Raw genomic sequence first — 17,903 nt, 5'->3', positions numbered from 1 at the left:
GGAAGTCAAGGGACTTGCAGTCTAAGCCAGTGGCTCTCAACGTTTCCAAACTACTGTACTTGTCAGGAGTTTGATTTGTCTTGTGTACTTCAAGTTTCACCTCACTTAAAAACTATGTGCTTACAAAATCAGACATAAAAATACAAAAGTGTCACAGTATGCTCTTACTGAAAGATTGCTGACTTTCTCATTTTTACCACATAATTATAAAATAAATCAATTGGAATATAAATATTTGTACTTACATTTCAGTGTATAGTATATAGAGCAGTATAAACAAATCATTGTCTGTATGAAATTTTTGTTTGCACTGATCTCTCTAGTACTTTTCAGATAGCCTGTTTTAAAACTAGGCAAATATCTAGATGACTTGATGTACCCCCTGGAAGACCTCTGCATACACCCAGGGGTACACATACCTGTGGTTGAGAACCCCTGATCTAAGCTATATATTATTTATAGTTTATTTTACTTGAAGTTAAAATGAGGCTTCCATACCCTTAGATGGTGAAATTAAATATATCTTTTGTAGTAGAAAATAAGAAAAACTTTATTGGGGAGTTTGCTTGAGAAAAAGGTGTCTCAGTGGAAGTAGAGTAGCTGGATTGATTATGGGAGGATTAGACAGTCACAGTGGGAGTAGACGAGCAGATAGTTTGTCACAGGCAGGGGCTCATCTAAGTAGGAGCAGTGAGGGAGCAGAAAAGCCTCATGCATATCTTGTTTTACCATGTCTCATATCCTAAAGGTTTCAGAACTATATAACCATGGAGTATCTACATAATTCAATCATTTTACTGTATTCTCCATGGACCTGCATTGAAATAGTTTTGCTAACTAAATTTCACTTAGTACTAGCCTAAAAGTGGCCCTTAATCGTGTCAGATAAAGCTTGCGTTAAAGCAATTTTGCCACTGTTTCTTCATGTCATAGAGTGAAATATGTATTAAAAAAATAATACAGCTATTGCAAACTGATGTGTACCAACTTTCAACTGATCTTTGAAATAGTTAAGATATATTAAGAACATAAGACATACTGGGTCAGACCCATGGTCCATTTAGTCCAGTATCCTGTCTTCCGACAGTGGCCAATGCAAGAAGTTCAAAGGGAATGCATAGAACAGGGCAATTATGAAGTGATCTATCCCCTATCACCCAGGTCTAGCATCAGGCAATCAGGGGCTTAGACACAAACAGAGCATGGGGTTGCATCCCAGACCATTTTGGCTAAAACCATTGATAGAACTACTCTGCATGAACTTATCTAATTCTTTTTTGAATCTGCTCATACTTTAGGCCAGGGGTTCTCAAATTGAGGGTCGGGACCCTGCAGGGGGTCATGAGGTTATTACATGGGGGTCACGAGCTGTCAGCTTCCACCCCAAACCCTGCTGTGCCTCCAGCATTTATAATGGTGTTAAATATATAAAAAAGTGTTTTTAATTTATAGGGGGGGGGGGTCGCACTCAGAAGCTTACTATGTGAAAGGGGTCACCAGTACAAAAGTTTGAGAGCCACTGCTTTAGGCCTTCACAACATCCCCCGGCAATGAATTCCACAGGTTGACTGTGTTGTGTGAAGTAATAATAAATATTATTTACCCAATTATGACCAAATACTAGGGTTACCATATGTCCGGATTTCCCCGGACATGTCCGGCTTTTTGGTACTCAAATCCCCGTCCGGGGGGAATTGCCAAAAAGCCGGACATGTCCGGGGAAATAGGGAGGCAGCATAAGCCAGGGTCCCCCCGGCCCCAGCACGACCCGCTGGGTCCGCAGCGCAGCCCAGCCGCCCGGCTACATTGTAGCGAGCTCGGGCGGGGGAAGGAGAGGTGCAGCCGCAGAAGGCGGCGAAGGGGCTGCTGCTACCCCTGGAGGCTGGGCGGACCACGCGCCCCAGCCGAGCCCGCATGACCATGGGGAGGCCGGGCCCAGCCAGCAGCTCCGGCTTCCCTCACGGGCGGGGACTCCCCGGCCACTGGGGGACCCTTCCTGCGGCCCAGTCACCCCGCGCGGCAGGAAGGAGGCTGTGGCGCGGGGCAGGGAGTGCGGCGTGTGCCGGGGCTGCAGGGACCCGCGCTGCCCCGGTCGCCGCTGAGCATCCAAAGCCCCCACCAGGCAGAGGCTGCCAGGGGAGCGGGGGAGCAGGGCAGGCGGGGGGGGTGCAGAGGCTGCAGGGTGAGGAGGAGCAGGGGGCGCAGAGGCTGCAGGGGCAGGGGGGGTGCAGGGGCTGCAGGGTGAGTGGGGAGCAGGGGGCACAGAGGCTGCTGGGGTAGGGGCGTGCACAGGCTGCAGGGCGAGGAGGAGCAGGGCAGGCAGGGGGGCGCAGGGGCAGGGCAGGCAGTGGGGTGCAGAGGCTGCAGGGCGAGGAGGAGCAGGGCAGGCAGGGGCATAGAGGCTGCAGGGGCAGGGGGGTGCAGGGGCTGCAGGGCAAGGAGGAGCAGGGGAGCGGGGGAGCAGGGCAGGCGGTGGGGTGCAGAGGCTGCAGGGTGAGGAGGAGCAGGGCAGGCAGGGGCATAGAGGGTGCAGGGGCAGGGAAGGCAGGGGGCGCAGAGGCTGCAGGGGTGGGGGGGTGCAGGGGCTGCAGGGCCAGTGGGGAGCAGGGGGCACAGAGGCTGCAGGGGCGGGGGGGTGCAGGGGCTGCAGGGCGAGTGGGGAGCAGGGAAGCACTTAGCAACCCCCAACCAAGATCAGAGCGGGAGGGAGGAGGGGGAATGCGGAGTTCTCAGAGGAGGGGGCAGAGTTGGGGCAGGGACTTTGGGGAAGGGCTTGGAATGGGGGCGGGGAAGGGATGGGGTTGGGGCGGGGCTGGGGGCAGGGCTGGGGGCGGGGAAGGGGCGGAGTTGGGGCGGGGGCGGGACTGGGACCCCATGGAATGTTCTCTTTTTTAAATGTTTGAATATGGTAACCCTACAAATACCCATTTACCCAGATTGTTTGCTTATTTTCATATGGAGCTGGAGACTCACAGATTAGAGCAGCACATTAGATGGCCATACATTAGATGCCACTGCATTTGTCAGAGTACTCAAAGAGCTTCTTTAAGATCAGTTATGGCTAGAAAGGAAAATATGTAAAAATGGAATAGCATCTTTTTACTGAAACAAAACAGTTTTTTGTCTCTGTTCTGCTCATATCTGCTTACTTTTGTGGCAAAAAAAAAAATAACTCTTTACTCCTGTTAACAATGCAGAGCCAATACAGCTACAAGAGAATGAGCTACATTTTATTCTGGCTCATGCATTATCAACAGAATTGTTAATTTAGGTTTAGTTGCAAAATCTTTATTACTGATTATCCACAAACCTGAAAGAAGAGGGTTTGACTGTCAGATCCCAGGATGAGTTTAAGGAACAAAACCTTTAAGACTGGGCAGATCTGATATGGAGTCAGACACAAGCACCAATTATGCCACTGTTTAAAGTCCCTTTTTAGGGCAGAACCACACTTTAATAATAATAGAATAGATAAGCTATATATACTGAAGTGGAAAGATTTAAACAACTTACTGTGTTCCTTTCCAAGGAAGGTGGATCAAGAGAAGGTTGTATTGGTCTCTGGGGTGAGACAGTTTTTGAAGTCTCTTCTTTAGAGGTCTATGACTAACCTATAACTCAAAATGTTATTCATTTTCCTTCCTGTTCATGTGTCATAAAAAGATGTGGCATCAAATACATTGTCTTGTGGATCATTATATATTATAGATGTTCCAGTTCCTGTTACATCTACATTCCTTTGTAAGAGTATGATTTATTTCTTTAAGCACTCTCCCATCTTAAAATGTCAGCTGTTTCCTGCACTTATACACAAAAATGTTTAACTTCCAAAAGGTACTGAAGTTCAGGAAAATTCTGACTGTATACACTACACATTTGCCAATGACTTTTTGAAAGGTATTCAACTCCACCCACTCTCCTCAGCTCTCCAGCATAACTCTATTTTATGAGTGCTTTGCACTGAGGTCATTAAGAAGATCAAAAGGATGCATGACTTTGAAAAACAAAGAACGCAAACTGAATTTTCTAAAGATTTATTCTTACTCAAGGAGCAGCTTTGATTCTCAAGGGTTACCACTTGTGGCATACGGGATATTTGTTGAGAATAGGGAAATGGGATTTAAAGGCTAACTTTCAGCTGTCTCCACCAGCTGAATATTGAAGTCTTTTGTAAATAACATCTTTCCAAATAATTCAACCATTAAAGGATTTTTGGTAAATTGGGGAAACACTATTTTTAGTTTAGTGGATTCAGGACTAATTACTTAAGAACAAAACTATACTGCACTACCCCAGATGGATATCCCATAAAGTGCTATCAATAAACTGCACAAAATTCTCCAGTAAAAAATTGTCTCCTTAATGTCACTGTTTTTCTTTTAAAAAAAGATTAACTAAGCTATTGTGAAGACATGTACCTTCCATCTGGAAGAGATCAACTAAGTCTGATCATTTGACTATGCGTAAGACTCCCCCACTATGGAGGACCCTATACAAAGAAAGACCTGTGATGCCCCAGTGTAACTCCCTCAATATATCTTAATCAAACTTTAAAATCCCAGTTCTTTGCCTGCCTCCGATGCCATGGCCTTGGTGAGGAGGTAACTCTCTTAATTTGCTTGTAAGGCTTTGAACCAGCTCCTATATGGATGCATCTAAAACATTATAAAGGGAAAAGGCAACAGCAAGGAAATATATTCAACTTCTTAAACAACAACCAGCTAAGACAACAGCTGAAGTGTGACAAAGGAGAGCTACCTAAAATGATAGTTGTGCAACATATATTCAGAGAAGGACAACAAGAAATGAAAGAGTACTATTAGTGGGATGGTAGTTGGTGTGTCAAGAAGAGCGTGAATACAGGTACTGGAATGAGTGGGGTCCTCTCCACCCACACAGGGGCCTAAGGTCAGCACTGCTGATAACAGCACATTCGTGACTTTTATCAGCTCATAAAAGCAACCTCAATCTTTTCAGGATTGAGTCATTTAAAAAAAAAAAAAGAAACATGTAACCGTGATGTATTCTATTATGACAATGTAACATATTAAAATTATAAACATATTCAAGTGTGGTTCTACTTTAAAATGTGACACTGTCTTTGAGTGATTTCATCCAAATTAAATGTGCTCACATTACAAGTAAAAATATGATTTATTTTACCTGCCAGCCTTGAAAGTTAATATAATACAAAGTAAGAGTTATACCAACACGACATGACTCCTCTAAGAAACTGTAATTGTTGTTATGTGCAACACTGCTTCAGTACAATGTTACTGCTCCCACGGTTTTCTGAGACAGTGTTTAAAGTAAAACAGTTCCTTCACTATCAATTGTGTTAAAGCTGGGCACACTATGTACTTGAAAGAAGAACTTGATACAGTTCATTATTATACCTCTCTCCACTGTGATACATTAAAATAAAATAATAAAACAAGGATAGAGTCAAAACTATGTAACAAAGGGCCAGATTTGTAAAGATAATTAGGTGTCTAAAGATTCAGAGAAGTATGTAGGCCTCTCCCTGCATCTTTAGGTACCTAAATACCTTTACAAATCTGGCCCAACCTTCCAACAGTAATTATAATAATTTAATAAAATAAAAGCTTTTATTATATATTTAGAAAGGAAGTTAGTTTAGCTGCCCTCTGTAGCTACCTGTGGAATATAACTCAAAATGCATCTCCGGTTGCCTTGTTTGGGTCTTCAATTACTTAGACCTGGTGTATACCTAAAATTTACATTGACCTAGCTACCTCACTTGGTGGTGTGAAAAAATTCATACACCTGAGATGAGTAGTGAATCCAAACTAAACCCCAGTGTAGATACCACTAGGGCAATGGAAGAATTCTTCCACCAGCCTAACTACTGCCTCTCAGAGGGTTGGATTAACTACAGGGATGGGAAAAACCCCTTCCGTAGTTGTAGCAAATGTCTACACCACAGTGCTACAGTGGCACTACTGCAGTGCCATAGCTGTGGCACCATAGTGTCTGTAGTGCAGAAAAGCCATTAGATTGTAAGCTCTTTGGGGGAGGAACAATCTGGTCCATATTTGCACAGCATCTAGCACAAGGGTGTCCTGGTCCACGATTGGGACTCCTAGGTACCACTGCAATACATATAAATAAATAACAAACTGCTACATCTATTTTGGATTAAAAAAAGTCATGAAGGCAACAAGGAAGTATAAAGTTAGTCTATGTTATCAGATGAAAAAATATTACATTTCCCAACATTGCCCACAGAGTGGGTGGGGGGAAGTTGGACAGATAATTTTAAATGAATTCCGATGATGAATTATTATTGTTTGGCTGTCTTCCCCACATCCTCCACCCCTCCATATTTGCATGCCAACAAACATTTTAAGATAACTTTGATCTGTTTGCTTGTTGAACTGACTGTTTAATAGAGTCTTTAAATAATCCAGGGACAATTGGAAGATTTAGGTTGCCAAAGATGACTTTGTATTAGGGATGTAAAAGTTTAACCGGCTAACCGATAAGCTTGATGCTTATCGATTTCTATTAACGATTCAACTCTGCCCAGGTTCCCGGCTGCCGAACTGCATGCCCGGGGACCTGGCTGCCAGCCCCCGCGCCTAGGGTCCCGGCTGCTGCCATGCCTGGGGCTCTGCTGCTGCCAGCACCCGGCATCCTGACGGGCTGGCGTCCCAGCTGGTGCCCTGTGCAGAGCACCGGGGCCGGGCCGGCAGCTAGGACCTGTGGTACAGGGCTGGCAGTCAGGACCCCTGGTGTGGGCAGCAGAGCCCCGGGCATGGGGCCAGCAGCTGGGTCCCTGGGCACAGGGGGCTGACAGTGGGGACCCCGGGTGTGCTGGGCGTGGGGCTGGCAGTGGGGATTCCTGGGCGCAGGGCCAGCAGCAGGGATCCCACCTTAAAGGTGGGGGTGCTGCAGCACCCCCCGCACCCCTTAGTTCCCCGGATAAATGTTTAACTGTCTAACCAATAAAATTTTAATCAGTTACACGTTATTGTTTTTACATGTTATTTACATCCCTACTTTGTATAAATATTTTATATTCTAAACAGCTTGCCATATAGGTCCCAACCTTGCAATCACTTATAATTGTGAGCTATCCTACTGCATAAATGTTTGCAGGATCATTGCTTTCATCAATAAGTTATCTTTAGTGATGATATCATTAAGAAAATACAGTTGTTGGGTCGTTTTTAAAGCCAGTTTAATTATTATTTTTAAAATGTGATACTGGTTGCATTTGAAATACCAGTCCTTAATGACAAGTTTCAGAGTAACACAATAATAGACTAAAGAGACACAGGGAGTATTTTTTAATTTTAAAAAATTAGAAGTTTCAAAGTGTCAAAACTAGATAAGCTGTAGGATGATTAACTATAGGAACCAATGTTACTATTAAAACAAAGAACATTTACATGCACAGCCACCTAAGCTTCATTACATCATGGAAAGTAATATGATTGGTATATTTAAAGGCGCATTGTCGGGTGAAATAGGGTCGCAAATTTAGATATTGTAAAAACAGTGTTTAACAAAGCCTGGGGCTAATGAAAACAAGAGAAAGTTTCCATGAAATTAAAGCAGTATACAGTGGAAACAGCTTTCCTTACACAAACAAACAAGTCCCCTGCCAGATACCAAAGGCAACTTGAAAATCAAGCTAGAGACAATCACCCCTTCTGTCAAAACCCCAAACACCACCCATCCCTCTCCCCCACCCCTAAATCCAAGACCCACCTCTGCTGCCATTAATCTGAACCACAGTTCCTCCACCCCCTCCCTAGGTCTAAAACCATCCGGGGCGCTGGAACAATTTGTGTGTGTGTGGGGGAGGCGGGTTTGAGAGCCATTGAACCAAACTAACAAGGAGTCCAGTGGCACCTTAAAGACTAACAGTTTTATTTGGACAAAAGCTTTTGTGGGTAAAAAACCTCACCTCTTCAGATACATGGAGTGAAAGTTACAGATGCAGGCAATATATAATGTCACATGAAGGGAAGAGAGTTACCTCACAAGTGGAGTACCAATGTTGACAGGGCCAATTCGATCAGGGTGGATGTAGTCCACTCCCAATAATAGATGAGGAGGTGTCAATTTCAGGAGAGGCCAAGCTGCTTTTGTAATGAGCCAGCCACTCCCAGTCCCTATTCAAGCCCAAATTAATGGTGTTAAATTTGCAAATGAATTTTAGTTCTGCTGTTTCTCTTTGAAGTCTGTTTCTTTAGTTTTTTTTGTTTGAGAATAGTGACCTTTAAATCTGTTGTAGAATGTCCAAACTGTAAACCCTGCATATGATGGAAACCACTTCAAGCCAGGGTGCAGCAGGACCCCCAGTTCCAGCACCTAAGCCTCCATCCTCAACCACCCCAGGTCCCCCCATCATTCCAGCCTTGTCCTTGACTCTAATCACAGCTCCCTCCCCCTCACCTTCAAAAAAAAAAAAAAAAAAAAAAATCCTCCTGCTCTATGGTTCCTCTAACTCCCTAGACTGTCACCTTCTCGCCTCTTCATCTTCACTTCCGGCCCCTCTAGCCGCTGTGTGCGCTCCTCTCCCTGGTTGGCCGGGGCGGGGAGTTCCATCGCGCGGCGGAGAGCGCTGGGGGCGTGTCGGCTCTGGGGCAGGGGGCCTGGCGCTAGTTAGCGCTGAGCCGCGAACGCCTAGGGGGCCGCGCGCGCGCGTGGGGGCGAGCCGAACGGGGGGAGAAAGGTTCTGTGAAGCGGCACCACCCTGAGGCGGGGGAGGGGGGGAGAGAGAGAGAGCAGGCAGCTGAAGCACCCGGAGGGGCAGGAGAGCAGCACTTTGAAGGGGTGGGGGGAGCAGCACCTTGAGGGCGAGTGTGTGTGTGTGTGTGTGTGTGTGTGTGTGGTGGGGAAGCAGGACACCCCAAGGTGGGGAGAGGAAAACAGCACCCTGAGGGGAGAGAGGGGGAGCAACCCCCTAAGTGGCAGTGATTGTGCATTTCATGGGCGTAGTGGGTGTATTAATGCTAATCATGGCCTTAACCCACCCAACCCCTGGTACTTTCAGCCTGAGACCTGAACATTTTGACTGGTTCAGAGGCATTTAGCAGTAAACTCTGTAGTTTTCTCACATTGGCAGCTGCCTGGAATGGGGTCTTCCATCCCTTCTGGAACATAGGCTAGAACTGGACTTGTGTTCCCTTTGCTCTCACTTAGGAGCCACTCCATGGAAGCAGGAATGAAACTGTTGTTCTCATGCTCTGGTGCAGTGTGAGGGCCTCTTTTATAGTTAACCGGTTGTACCCCCTTGGTGGTATACTTCATTCCTCTCCCCAGAGCTTGCCTTATGTGTGTCTAAGGGGTGAGAAAGCTAGAAATGTCAGAAGAAGTTGGGGCTCCCATGAGCCCCGTCTCAGCAGCTGGAGGTCATGTCCCCTTTCTGCACAAAGAACTGTGTGACCGTGATTCTGTACCTGCCAAGTGTAAATGGCCAGCAGCTCCATCACCTCCTGTACCAGACAATCCCCAGCTGCAGTCCAGAGCATCATTGGACTCTATAATCGGGGAAGGATGTAGAATTCAAGTGGTATGTTTCTCATTCTTACACTTACACTCTTGAGTCTTCCATCCTAAGAATTTGTAAAGAATTATTCCCTTTGTGTCCAGATCATTCTTTGCATAGTTACACCAGTTGTCCCTTTGAAGGGGAGAGTACTCACTTATGGAAAGCAAGCAGGATTTTGGCCCTCTCTTTTTAGAACATTTGTACTTATAGAGAAAAGGAATTGCTCTGTTATGGCTGGACATACCCCTGTCTCATCACTGAATATGAAAGGACTTTGCACAAAGTTTCTATAGCAATTGTTTATTTTGTATTCTGTACTCTTTGTAAGGTGTTTGTTTTGAGGGTGGGAGAAGTGTTTTCTTTTATTGACATAGCTGTTTCGGTTCAAAAATAACAGTAGTTTGTATTTTGCTCTACTGAAACAAAACAGTGCACTAGAAAAAAAAAAAAAAACAAAGATCTTTAGACATCTAAAAGCTCTTCTCCCCACTGATTCTAACAATATAAAGTCAGATCAAATGTTGAGGCCTAAAAACCTTACTAACTTAATTTGAAATAAATGGCCATCCTGTGGAAGACAATTGCCACAACTCATGCATTCTTTCCAAGGGTGAAGGACTGAAATGGCTTGGAATACAGAATGATGTGTTAAAGAAAACCCATGCTTGTTTTCAAAAATTGACATTTGTTTCTGTTTGGTAAAATTTTCAAAAGCGCCTAAGTGTCATTGAAAGTCAATGGGACTTAGGCTCCTAAGTCAGCTAGGCACTTTTGAACTGTTACTCTCTGTTTTTAAATCTCAACTTTTAAAGAGAGGATAGGGACAGGAAAATAAGGCTTTTTTAATGCAGAATCAGGGGCACTTGAAAAGACTGCCATTTTTTCAGTTCCTTTGCTTTTCTTTGGTTTTGTAAGAGGTGTATTATTTTCAGTATTCTAATTCATGAAAACATGACTTGTTAGTCTGGTGGCACCTTAAAGACTAACAGATTTATTTGGGCATAAGCTTTCGTGAGTAAAAACCTCACTTAGTTTTTACTCACGAAAGCTTATGCCCAAATAAATCTGTTAGTCTTTAAGGTGCCACCAGACTCCTTGTTGTTTTTGTAGATACAGACTAACACGGCTACCCCCTGATACATGACTTGTTAGTGACATTTGTAGAAGTACTAGGGACTTATCATGTAATAATCATTTAGTGTTTTTCATCCATAGATCAAAATGCATTTTACAAGGAGTTAAGTTTCATTATTCTCATTTCAGGGATGGGAAACTGAGGTTTAGAGCAGTTAGAACCCAAAACCACACAGGTCCTTTTTCAAAGCTTATTAAGTCAATGGAAAAACTCATATTGTCTTAAAAGGCTCTGGATAAGTTCCACATTGTATAAGTGGCAGAGTTGGGTGTGAAACTCAGGTCTCTTGACTCCCAGTCTTGTGTCCTATCCTCTGGATGTGGTGTGAAGTTTCTTCAAGCTCACAGGTCCTTAAAATACTCTCTTGTTGGATTCTGCTACAAATCAATGCCAACTAATGATGATATGGCTGATTACATAGAATCATAGAATATCAGAGTTGGAAGGGACCTCAAGAGGTCATCTAGTCCAACCCCCTGCTCAAAGCAGGACCAATTCCCAGCTAAATCATCCCAGCCAGGGCTTTGTCAAGCCGGGCCTTAAAAACCTCCAAGGAAGGAGACTCCACCACCTCCCTAGGTAACGCATTCCAGTGTTTCACCACCCTCCTAGTGAAATAGTTTTTCCTGATATCCAACCTGGACCTCCCCCACTGCAACTTGAGACCATTGCTCCTTGTTCTGTCATCTGCCACCACTGAGAACAGCCGAGCTCCATCCTCTTTGGAACCCCCCTTCAGGTAGTTGAAGGCTGCTATCAAATCCCCCCTCATTCTTCTCTTCTGGAGACTAAACAATCCCAGTTCTCTCAGCCTCTCCTCATAAGTCATGTGCTCCAGACCCCTAATCATTTTTGTTGCCCTCCGCTGGACTCTTTCCAATTTTTCCACATCCTTCTTGTAGTGTGGGGACCAAAACTGGACACAGTATTCCAGATGAGGCCTCACCAATGTCGAATAAAGGGGAACGATCACGTTCCTCGATCTGCTGGCAATGCCCCTACTTATACAGCCCAAAATGCCGTTAGCCTTCTTGGCAACAAGAGCACACTGTTGACTCATATCCAGCTTCTTATCCACTGTGACCCCTAGGTCCTTTTCAGCAGAACTGCTACCTAGCCATTCGGTCCCTAGTCTGTAGCAGTGCATGGGATTCTTCCGTCCCAAGTGCAGGACTCTGCACTTGTCCTTGTTGAACCTCATCAGGTTTTTTTTCTGCCCAATCCTCTAATTTGTCTAGGTCCCTCTGTATCCGATCCCTACCCTCTAGTGTATCTACCACGCCTCCTAGTTTAGTGTCATCTGCAAACTTGCTGAGAGTGCAGTCAACACCATCCTCCAGATCATTAATAAAGATATTAAACAAAACCGGCCCCAGGACCGACCCTTGGGGCACTCCACTTGAAACCGGCTGCCAACTAGACATGGAGCCATTGATCACTACCCGTTGAGCCCGACGATCTAGCCAGCTTTCTATCCACCTTACAGTCCATTCATCCAGCCCATACTTCTTTAACTTGGTGGCAAGAATACTGTGGGAGACAGTATCAAAAGCTTTGCTAAAGTCAAGAAATAACACATCCACTGCTTTCCCCTCATCCACAGAGCCAGTTATCTCATCATAGAAGGCAATTAGGTTAGTCAGGCACGACTTCCCCTTCGTGAATCCATGCTGACTGTTCCTGATCACTTTCCTCTCCTCTAAATGTTTCATAATTGATTCCTTGAGGACCTGCTCCATGATTTTTCCAGGGACTGAGGTGAGGCTGACTGGCCTGTAGTTCCCCGGATCCTCCTTCTTCCCTTTTTTAAAGATGGGCACTACATTAGCCTTTTTCCAGTCATCTGGGACCTCCCCCGATCGCCATGAGTTTTCAAAAATAATGGCTAATGGCTCTGCAATCTCACCCGCCAACTCCTTTAGCACCCTCGGATGCAGCGCATCCGGCCCCATGGACTTGTGCACGTCCAGTTTTTCTAAATAGTCCCGAACCACTTCTTTCTCCACAGAGGGTTGGTCACCTTCTCCCCATGCTGTACTGCCCAGTGCAGCAATCTGGGAGCTGACCTTGTGCGTGAAGACAGAGGCAAAAAAATCATTGAGTACATTAGCTTTTTCCACATCCTGGGTCACTAGGTTGCCTCCCTCATTCAGTAAGGGGCCCACACTTTCCTTGATTTTCTTCTTGTTGCTAACATACCTGAAGAAACCCTTCTTGTTACTCTTAACATCTCTTGCTAACTGCAACTCCAAGTGTGATTTGGCCTTCCTGATTTCACTCCTGCACGCCTGAGCAATATTTTTATACTCCTCCCTGGTCATTTGTCCAATCTTCCACTCCTTATAAGCCTCTTTTTTGCGTTTAAGATCAGCAAGGATTTCACTGTTTAGCCAAGCTGGTCGCCTGCCATATTTACTATTCTTTCTACACATCGGGATGGTTTGTTCCTGCAACCTCAATAAGGATTCTTTAAAATACAGCCAGCTCTCCTGGACCCCTTTGCCCTTCATGTTATTCTCCCAGGGGATCCTGCCCATCTGTTCCCTGAGGGAGTCAAAGTCTGCTTTTCTGAAGTCCAGGGTCCGTATTCTGCTGCTCTCCTTTCTTCCTTGTGTCAGGATCCTGAACTCGACCATCTCATGGTCACTGCCTCCCAGGTTCCCATCCACTTTTGCTTCCCCTACTAGTTCTTCCCTGTTTGTGAGCAGCAGGTCAAGAAAAGCTTTGCCCCTAGTTGGTTCCTCCAGCACTTGCACCAGGAAATTGTCCCCTACACTTTCCAAAAATTTCCTGGATTGCCTGTGCACCGCTGTATTGCTCTCCCAGCAGATATCAGGGTGATTAAAGTCTCCCATGAGAACCAGGGCCTGTGATCTAGCAACTTCTGCTAGTTGCCAGAAGAAAGCCTCGTCCACCTCATCCCCCTGGTCTGGTGGTCTATAGCAGACTCCAACCACGACATCACCCTTGTTGCTCACACTTCTCAACTTTATCCAGAGACTCTCAGGTTTTTCTGCAGTATCATACCGGAGCTCTGAGCAGTCATACTCCTCTCTTACATACAACGCAACTCCCCCACCTTTTCTGCCCTGCCTGTCCTTCCTGAACAGTTTATATCCATCCATGACCGTACTCCAGTCATGTGAGTTATCCCACCAAGTCTCTGTTATTCCAATCACATCATAGTTCCCTGACTGTGCCAGGACTTCCAGTTCTCCCTGCTTGTTTCCCAGGCTTCTTGCATTTGTGTATAGGCACTTAAGATAACTCAACGATCGTCCCTCTTTCTCAGCATGAGACAGGAGTCCTCCCCTCTTGCGCTCTCCTGCTTGTGCTTCCTCCCAGGATCCCATTTCCCCACTTACCTCAGGGCTTTGGTCTCCTTCCCCCGGTGAACCTAGTTTAAAGCCCTCCTCACTAGGTTAGCCAGCCTGCTGGCGAAGATGCTCTTCCCTCTCTTCGTTAGGTGGAGCCCGTCTCTGCCTAGCACTCCTTCTTCTTGGAACACCATCCCATGGTCGAAGAATCCAAAGCCTTCTCTCCGACACCACCTGCGTAGCCATTCGTTGACTTCCACGATTCGACGGTCTCTACCCCGGCCTTTTCCTTGCACAGGGAGGATGGACGAGAACACCACTTGCGCCTCAAACTCCTTTATCCTTCTTCCCAGAGCCACGTAGTCTGCAGTGATCCGCTCAAGGTCATTCTTGGCAGTATCATTGGTGCCCACGTGGAGAAGCAGGAAGGGGTAGCGATCCGAGGGCTTGATGAGTCTCGGCAGTCTCTCCGTCACATCGTGTATCCTAGCTCCTGGCAAGCAGCAGACCTCTCGGTTTTCCCGGTCAGGGTGGCAGATAGATGACTCAGTCCCCCTGAGGAGGGAGTCCCCGACCACCACCACCCTCCTCCTCCTCTTGGGAGTGGTGGTTGTGGAACCCCCATCCCTAGGACAGTGCATCTTTTGCCTTCCAATCGGTGGAGTCTCCTTCTGCTCCCTTCCCTCAGATGGGCCATCTAGTCCACTCTCCGCATTAGCACCTGTAGAGAGAACATGGAAACGATTCCTCACCTGTATCTCCATTGCTGGTGCATGGACGCTCCTCTTTCTTCTTCTGGAGGTCACATGCTGCCAAACCTCCTCACAATCCTTCTGTCCCTGCTGCGCAATTTAAACACTTGTGAACTGAACTTGAAATGACAATTATCAGGGGGTAGTTGTGTTAGTCTGTATCTACAAAAACAACAAGGAGTCTGGTGGCACCTTAAAGACTAACAGATTTATTTGGGCATAAGCTTTCGTGGGTAAAAACCTCACTTCTTCAGATGCATCCGAAGAAGTGAGGTTTTTACCCACGAAAGCTTATGCCCAAATAAATCTGTTAGTCTTTAAGGTGCCACCAGACTCCTTGTTGTTTTTGAGATGACAATGAATGTATAAGCTATTTGCAAGACTCCTGTATGTGCCCCTGGAGAGATGTTCCCACATAATTACTTGGAATACATTACATGCACTTTCAAATAGTGAGAAATGTTAGAGCCTCTGAATGAAATTTGCTGCTTTGCATGGTTATTTTCTCACTTTAACTGAAGCACTTTAACTGGAACACCTGCTTTAGCATTTGTAGTATGGGGTCATTGCCAAATGCAACTTGTAAACCAAGTTAAAAAGTGAGGAAAAATGATCTGAGGGAAAAATGAAAGCGCTGGATTGTGATATTTGTAACCTCTGTCTCTGGACTTGAGTGGGTCCTGGCAACCACAGAAAACCCGCTAACTGAGTAGGGATGATAGGACCTGAAGCAATGGCACAAACCCCAAAGTCAGTAGTCACTGTGAACTGGTTCATAATCATGTATGTACTGTTTTTTTTTATATACATACATTTAATACTTCTTTCTTGAGCCTTTTGCTCAGAGGTATCCTCAGGGATTCCACTACTGCACTTAGTTTGGCAGGCATCTATCTCACTTTTGCTGTGGTGGTTCTGAGGACAGGAAACTTGATCACAGTGATTTGTTTTTAAAATATTATTTAAAAAATAAACATAAACTATTGTGCAGAGCGCCAAGCACCTTGATGGTGCTGGTGGTTGTTTACAAATTTTGTAATACAGGCCTCACCATGAAAGTGCTGCTTTTGCAATTTTTGCCTGTTCATATTGAATGTAAGAGTGTTTGGGTAATATAACACCTTGCCTTTCTACTTTTGTTTAAACATAAAATCCAAGAAAAATATAGACAGATTCAGCTAATGCATTTTATGTGTATTTTTTTAAATAGTCAAATTAGTGGTGATAGAGTAGTCAGCCAAAAAATTTTGTGTTGAGGTTGGTTAGAAAATGTTTTGAGAACCACTGATTTGCATGGATGTATTGCGGCTAGTTAATGCTACCACTAAGCCTATCAGAAGACTTGTGGCAAGTACTTTTCCTTTTTAAAAAATATAACAACAATGGGTTAATGTGGTGTCAAACTATGAAGTTTTATTCTAATTGCCAGTTTGGGAGTACTAAAATCCTTAGTGAATTGGATGTATTGACTGAGTCAGACTGTGTAGTGTAGCATTAGCAGTTGCTTTTGAAACAATCTCAGGTTTCTGCTTATGTGCTTGGCAGTCTCAAAGTACTAATGTGAAGCAAAGCTCTTTAATCTCAAAACTTCGTTTCTTAATTTGCATGCCATATGATTCTTTGTCTTCTATTTGATATTATTAATAATTTTATCAAAGCAGAGGACCAAACTTATTTTTTTTTAAATTTAAGAAAAGCAGAGAAGGCATTATTGTGCAAACACAGCCCTCCCACCTGTTTGAAATACCACTATTCCCTAGTAAAACACCCTGTTGAAAACTAGGAGGTGAGTTCATTCATAGAGCTTGATTCCCTGGCATCTGGGAATTTAGAATTAGGTTCAGAATATAAAGTCTGAAATGAATATCACTTTGTATTTTGCTATGAAATACTGGACAACTTCATATTTGCCAATCATAATATCAGGCCATATGCTTTATCAAGCCTAAAGTAGATGCATTTTGTGCATATAGAGATGTGTGTATAGATAAACACCCCCCCATACACATAACCCAGACCATTGCTAATTCCATTTTAACATTTTTCTAATGTTTTTGCTTTCTTCTGAATTCTAATATAGTGATGACATGAATTAATATTTGAAAGAAACATGGTCTTGCAGTTAAATCACAGGAATCTGGAGATCTGGATTCTGTTCCTGGATTCTTCCACATATTTCCTGTGGGACCTTGGACAAGTCATTCAACCTCTTTGTTTCAGTTTCCCCATCTATAGAATGATAAAATGGTGACAATACTTATTTCCCAGGAATGATGAGAGGATTAATTCACTTATGTGGTAAAGTTCAGTAATTTTTGTTAGGTCTGTGGAGGGAACGTGCTAGTGAAGTGCGAAGTTATAATGCACATGATTGTTGTGTAGACATATATTACATTACTCAAAAAAACTACTCAGAAGTTAGGAAATGCCAGAGTTTATTCAGTGCTCTTGTGTGTATTGCATTACAATACAGTCCTTAATTACATGATCACATACCGTTTTTTTCCACAGGACCCCTGTCTCATTCAGTGCACAGAGTGAATGGTAGTCACTTAATGAGTAGCTATTCAGTAATTTGTTCAAATGTTGAAAGTATGGCCCCAGATCTTATTTACTGCACACTATTCAAACCATGCTTTGAAGACAGAATTATTAATTTCCTCGTAGACTTTTCTATGATGTTAAGTACTCTGAAAAATCAGGTCCTAGGTGTCTCAGAGTGGCAGAGTCCAGGAAAGCTTTAAGTTAGCACTCCATGCATTCAGCTGTGCCCTATCAGTGTGGGAGGACTGCATGAGCTCGGAAAACATGTCATTGCGATAACCTCAGGGACGGAGATGATAGGGGGAGCATAGAAACATTTGCACCTGAGGGGGGATAAAAAGGGAGAGTAAAATTTAAGATGATACATTTCTGAGAACAAAAGGGGGACTCTTTCACAGTGAATCAAGCAATTCACAGCAGACAGCCCACATGCTTTAGGTACAAGGTCGCATTTTGCCTTTTATATTGAGTGCTTGCCAGTATGACGCAGGAACTCTATGGTAAAGGCAGGAATAGAATCCAGTTCTCCAGGGCAGCATTCAACTATCTTCATCTCCTTTCTCTTCCTGCAATCCTCTGCCTCATCATTATACACCTATACAATTTACTTCTCATCATTTGTAATTCAC

General features: G+C 44.5%; 1 protein-coding gene across 3 annotated transcripts in view; it reads left to right on the top strand.

Annotated features, from left to right (window-relative positions):
• The first annotated feature begins 8,748 nt into the window (after window positions 1-8,748).
• B3GNTL1 (UDP-GlcNAc:betaGal beta-1,3-N-acetylglucosaminyltransferase like 1) overlaps window positions 8,749-17,903 on the top strand; it is a 359,547-nt gene continuing 350,392 nt past the window's right edge. Inside the window, exon 1 of one of the 3 annotated variants that reach the window (XM_054047297.1) lies at window positions 8,749-9,547. In XM_054047297.1, coding sequence (XP_053903272.1) covers window positions 9,338-9,547 — 210 coding nt within the window. In that variant the 5' untranslated portion in view covers window positions 8,749-9,337. The remainder of the gene's footprint in view (window positions 9,548-17,903) is intronic. The other 2 variants (XM_054047298.1, XM_054047299.1) reach the window with 2 other exon arrangements.

The sequence above is a fragment of the Malaclemys terrapin genome, chromosome 13 (assembly GCF_027887155.1).
Source record: "Malaclemys terrapin pileata isolate rMalTer1 chromosome 13, rMalTer1.hap1, whole genome shotgun sequence".
NCBI classification, from domain to species: domain Eukaryota; kingdom Metazoa; phylum Chordata; order Testudines; family Emydidae; genus Malaclemys; species Malaclemys terrapin.
This window is presented reverse-complemented; position numbering and strand designations above follow the sequence as displayed.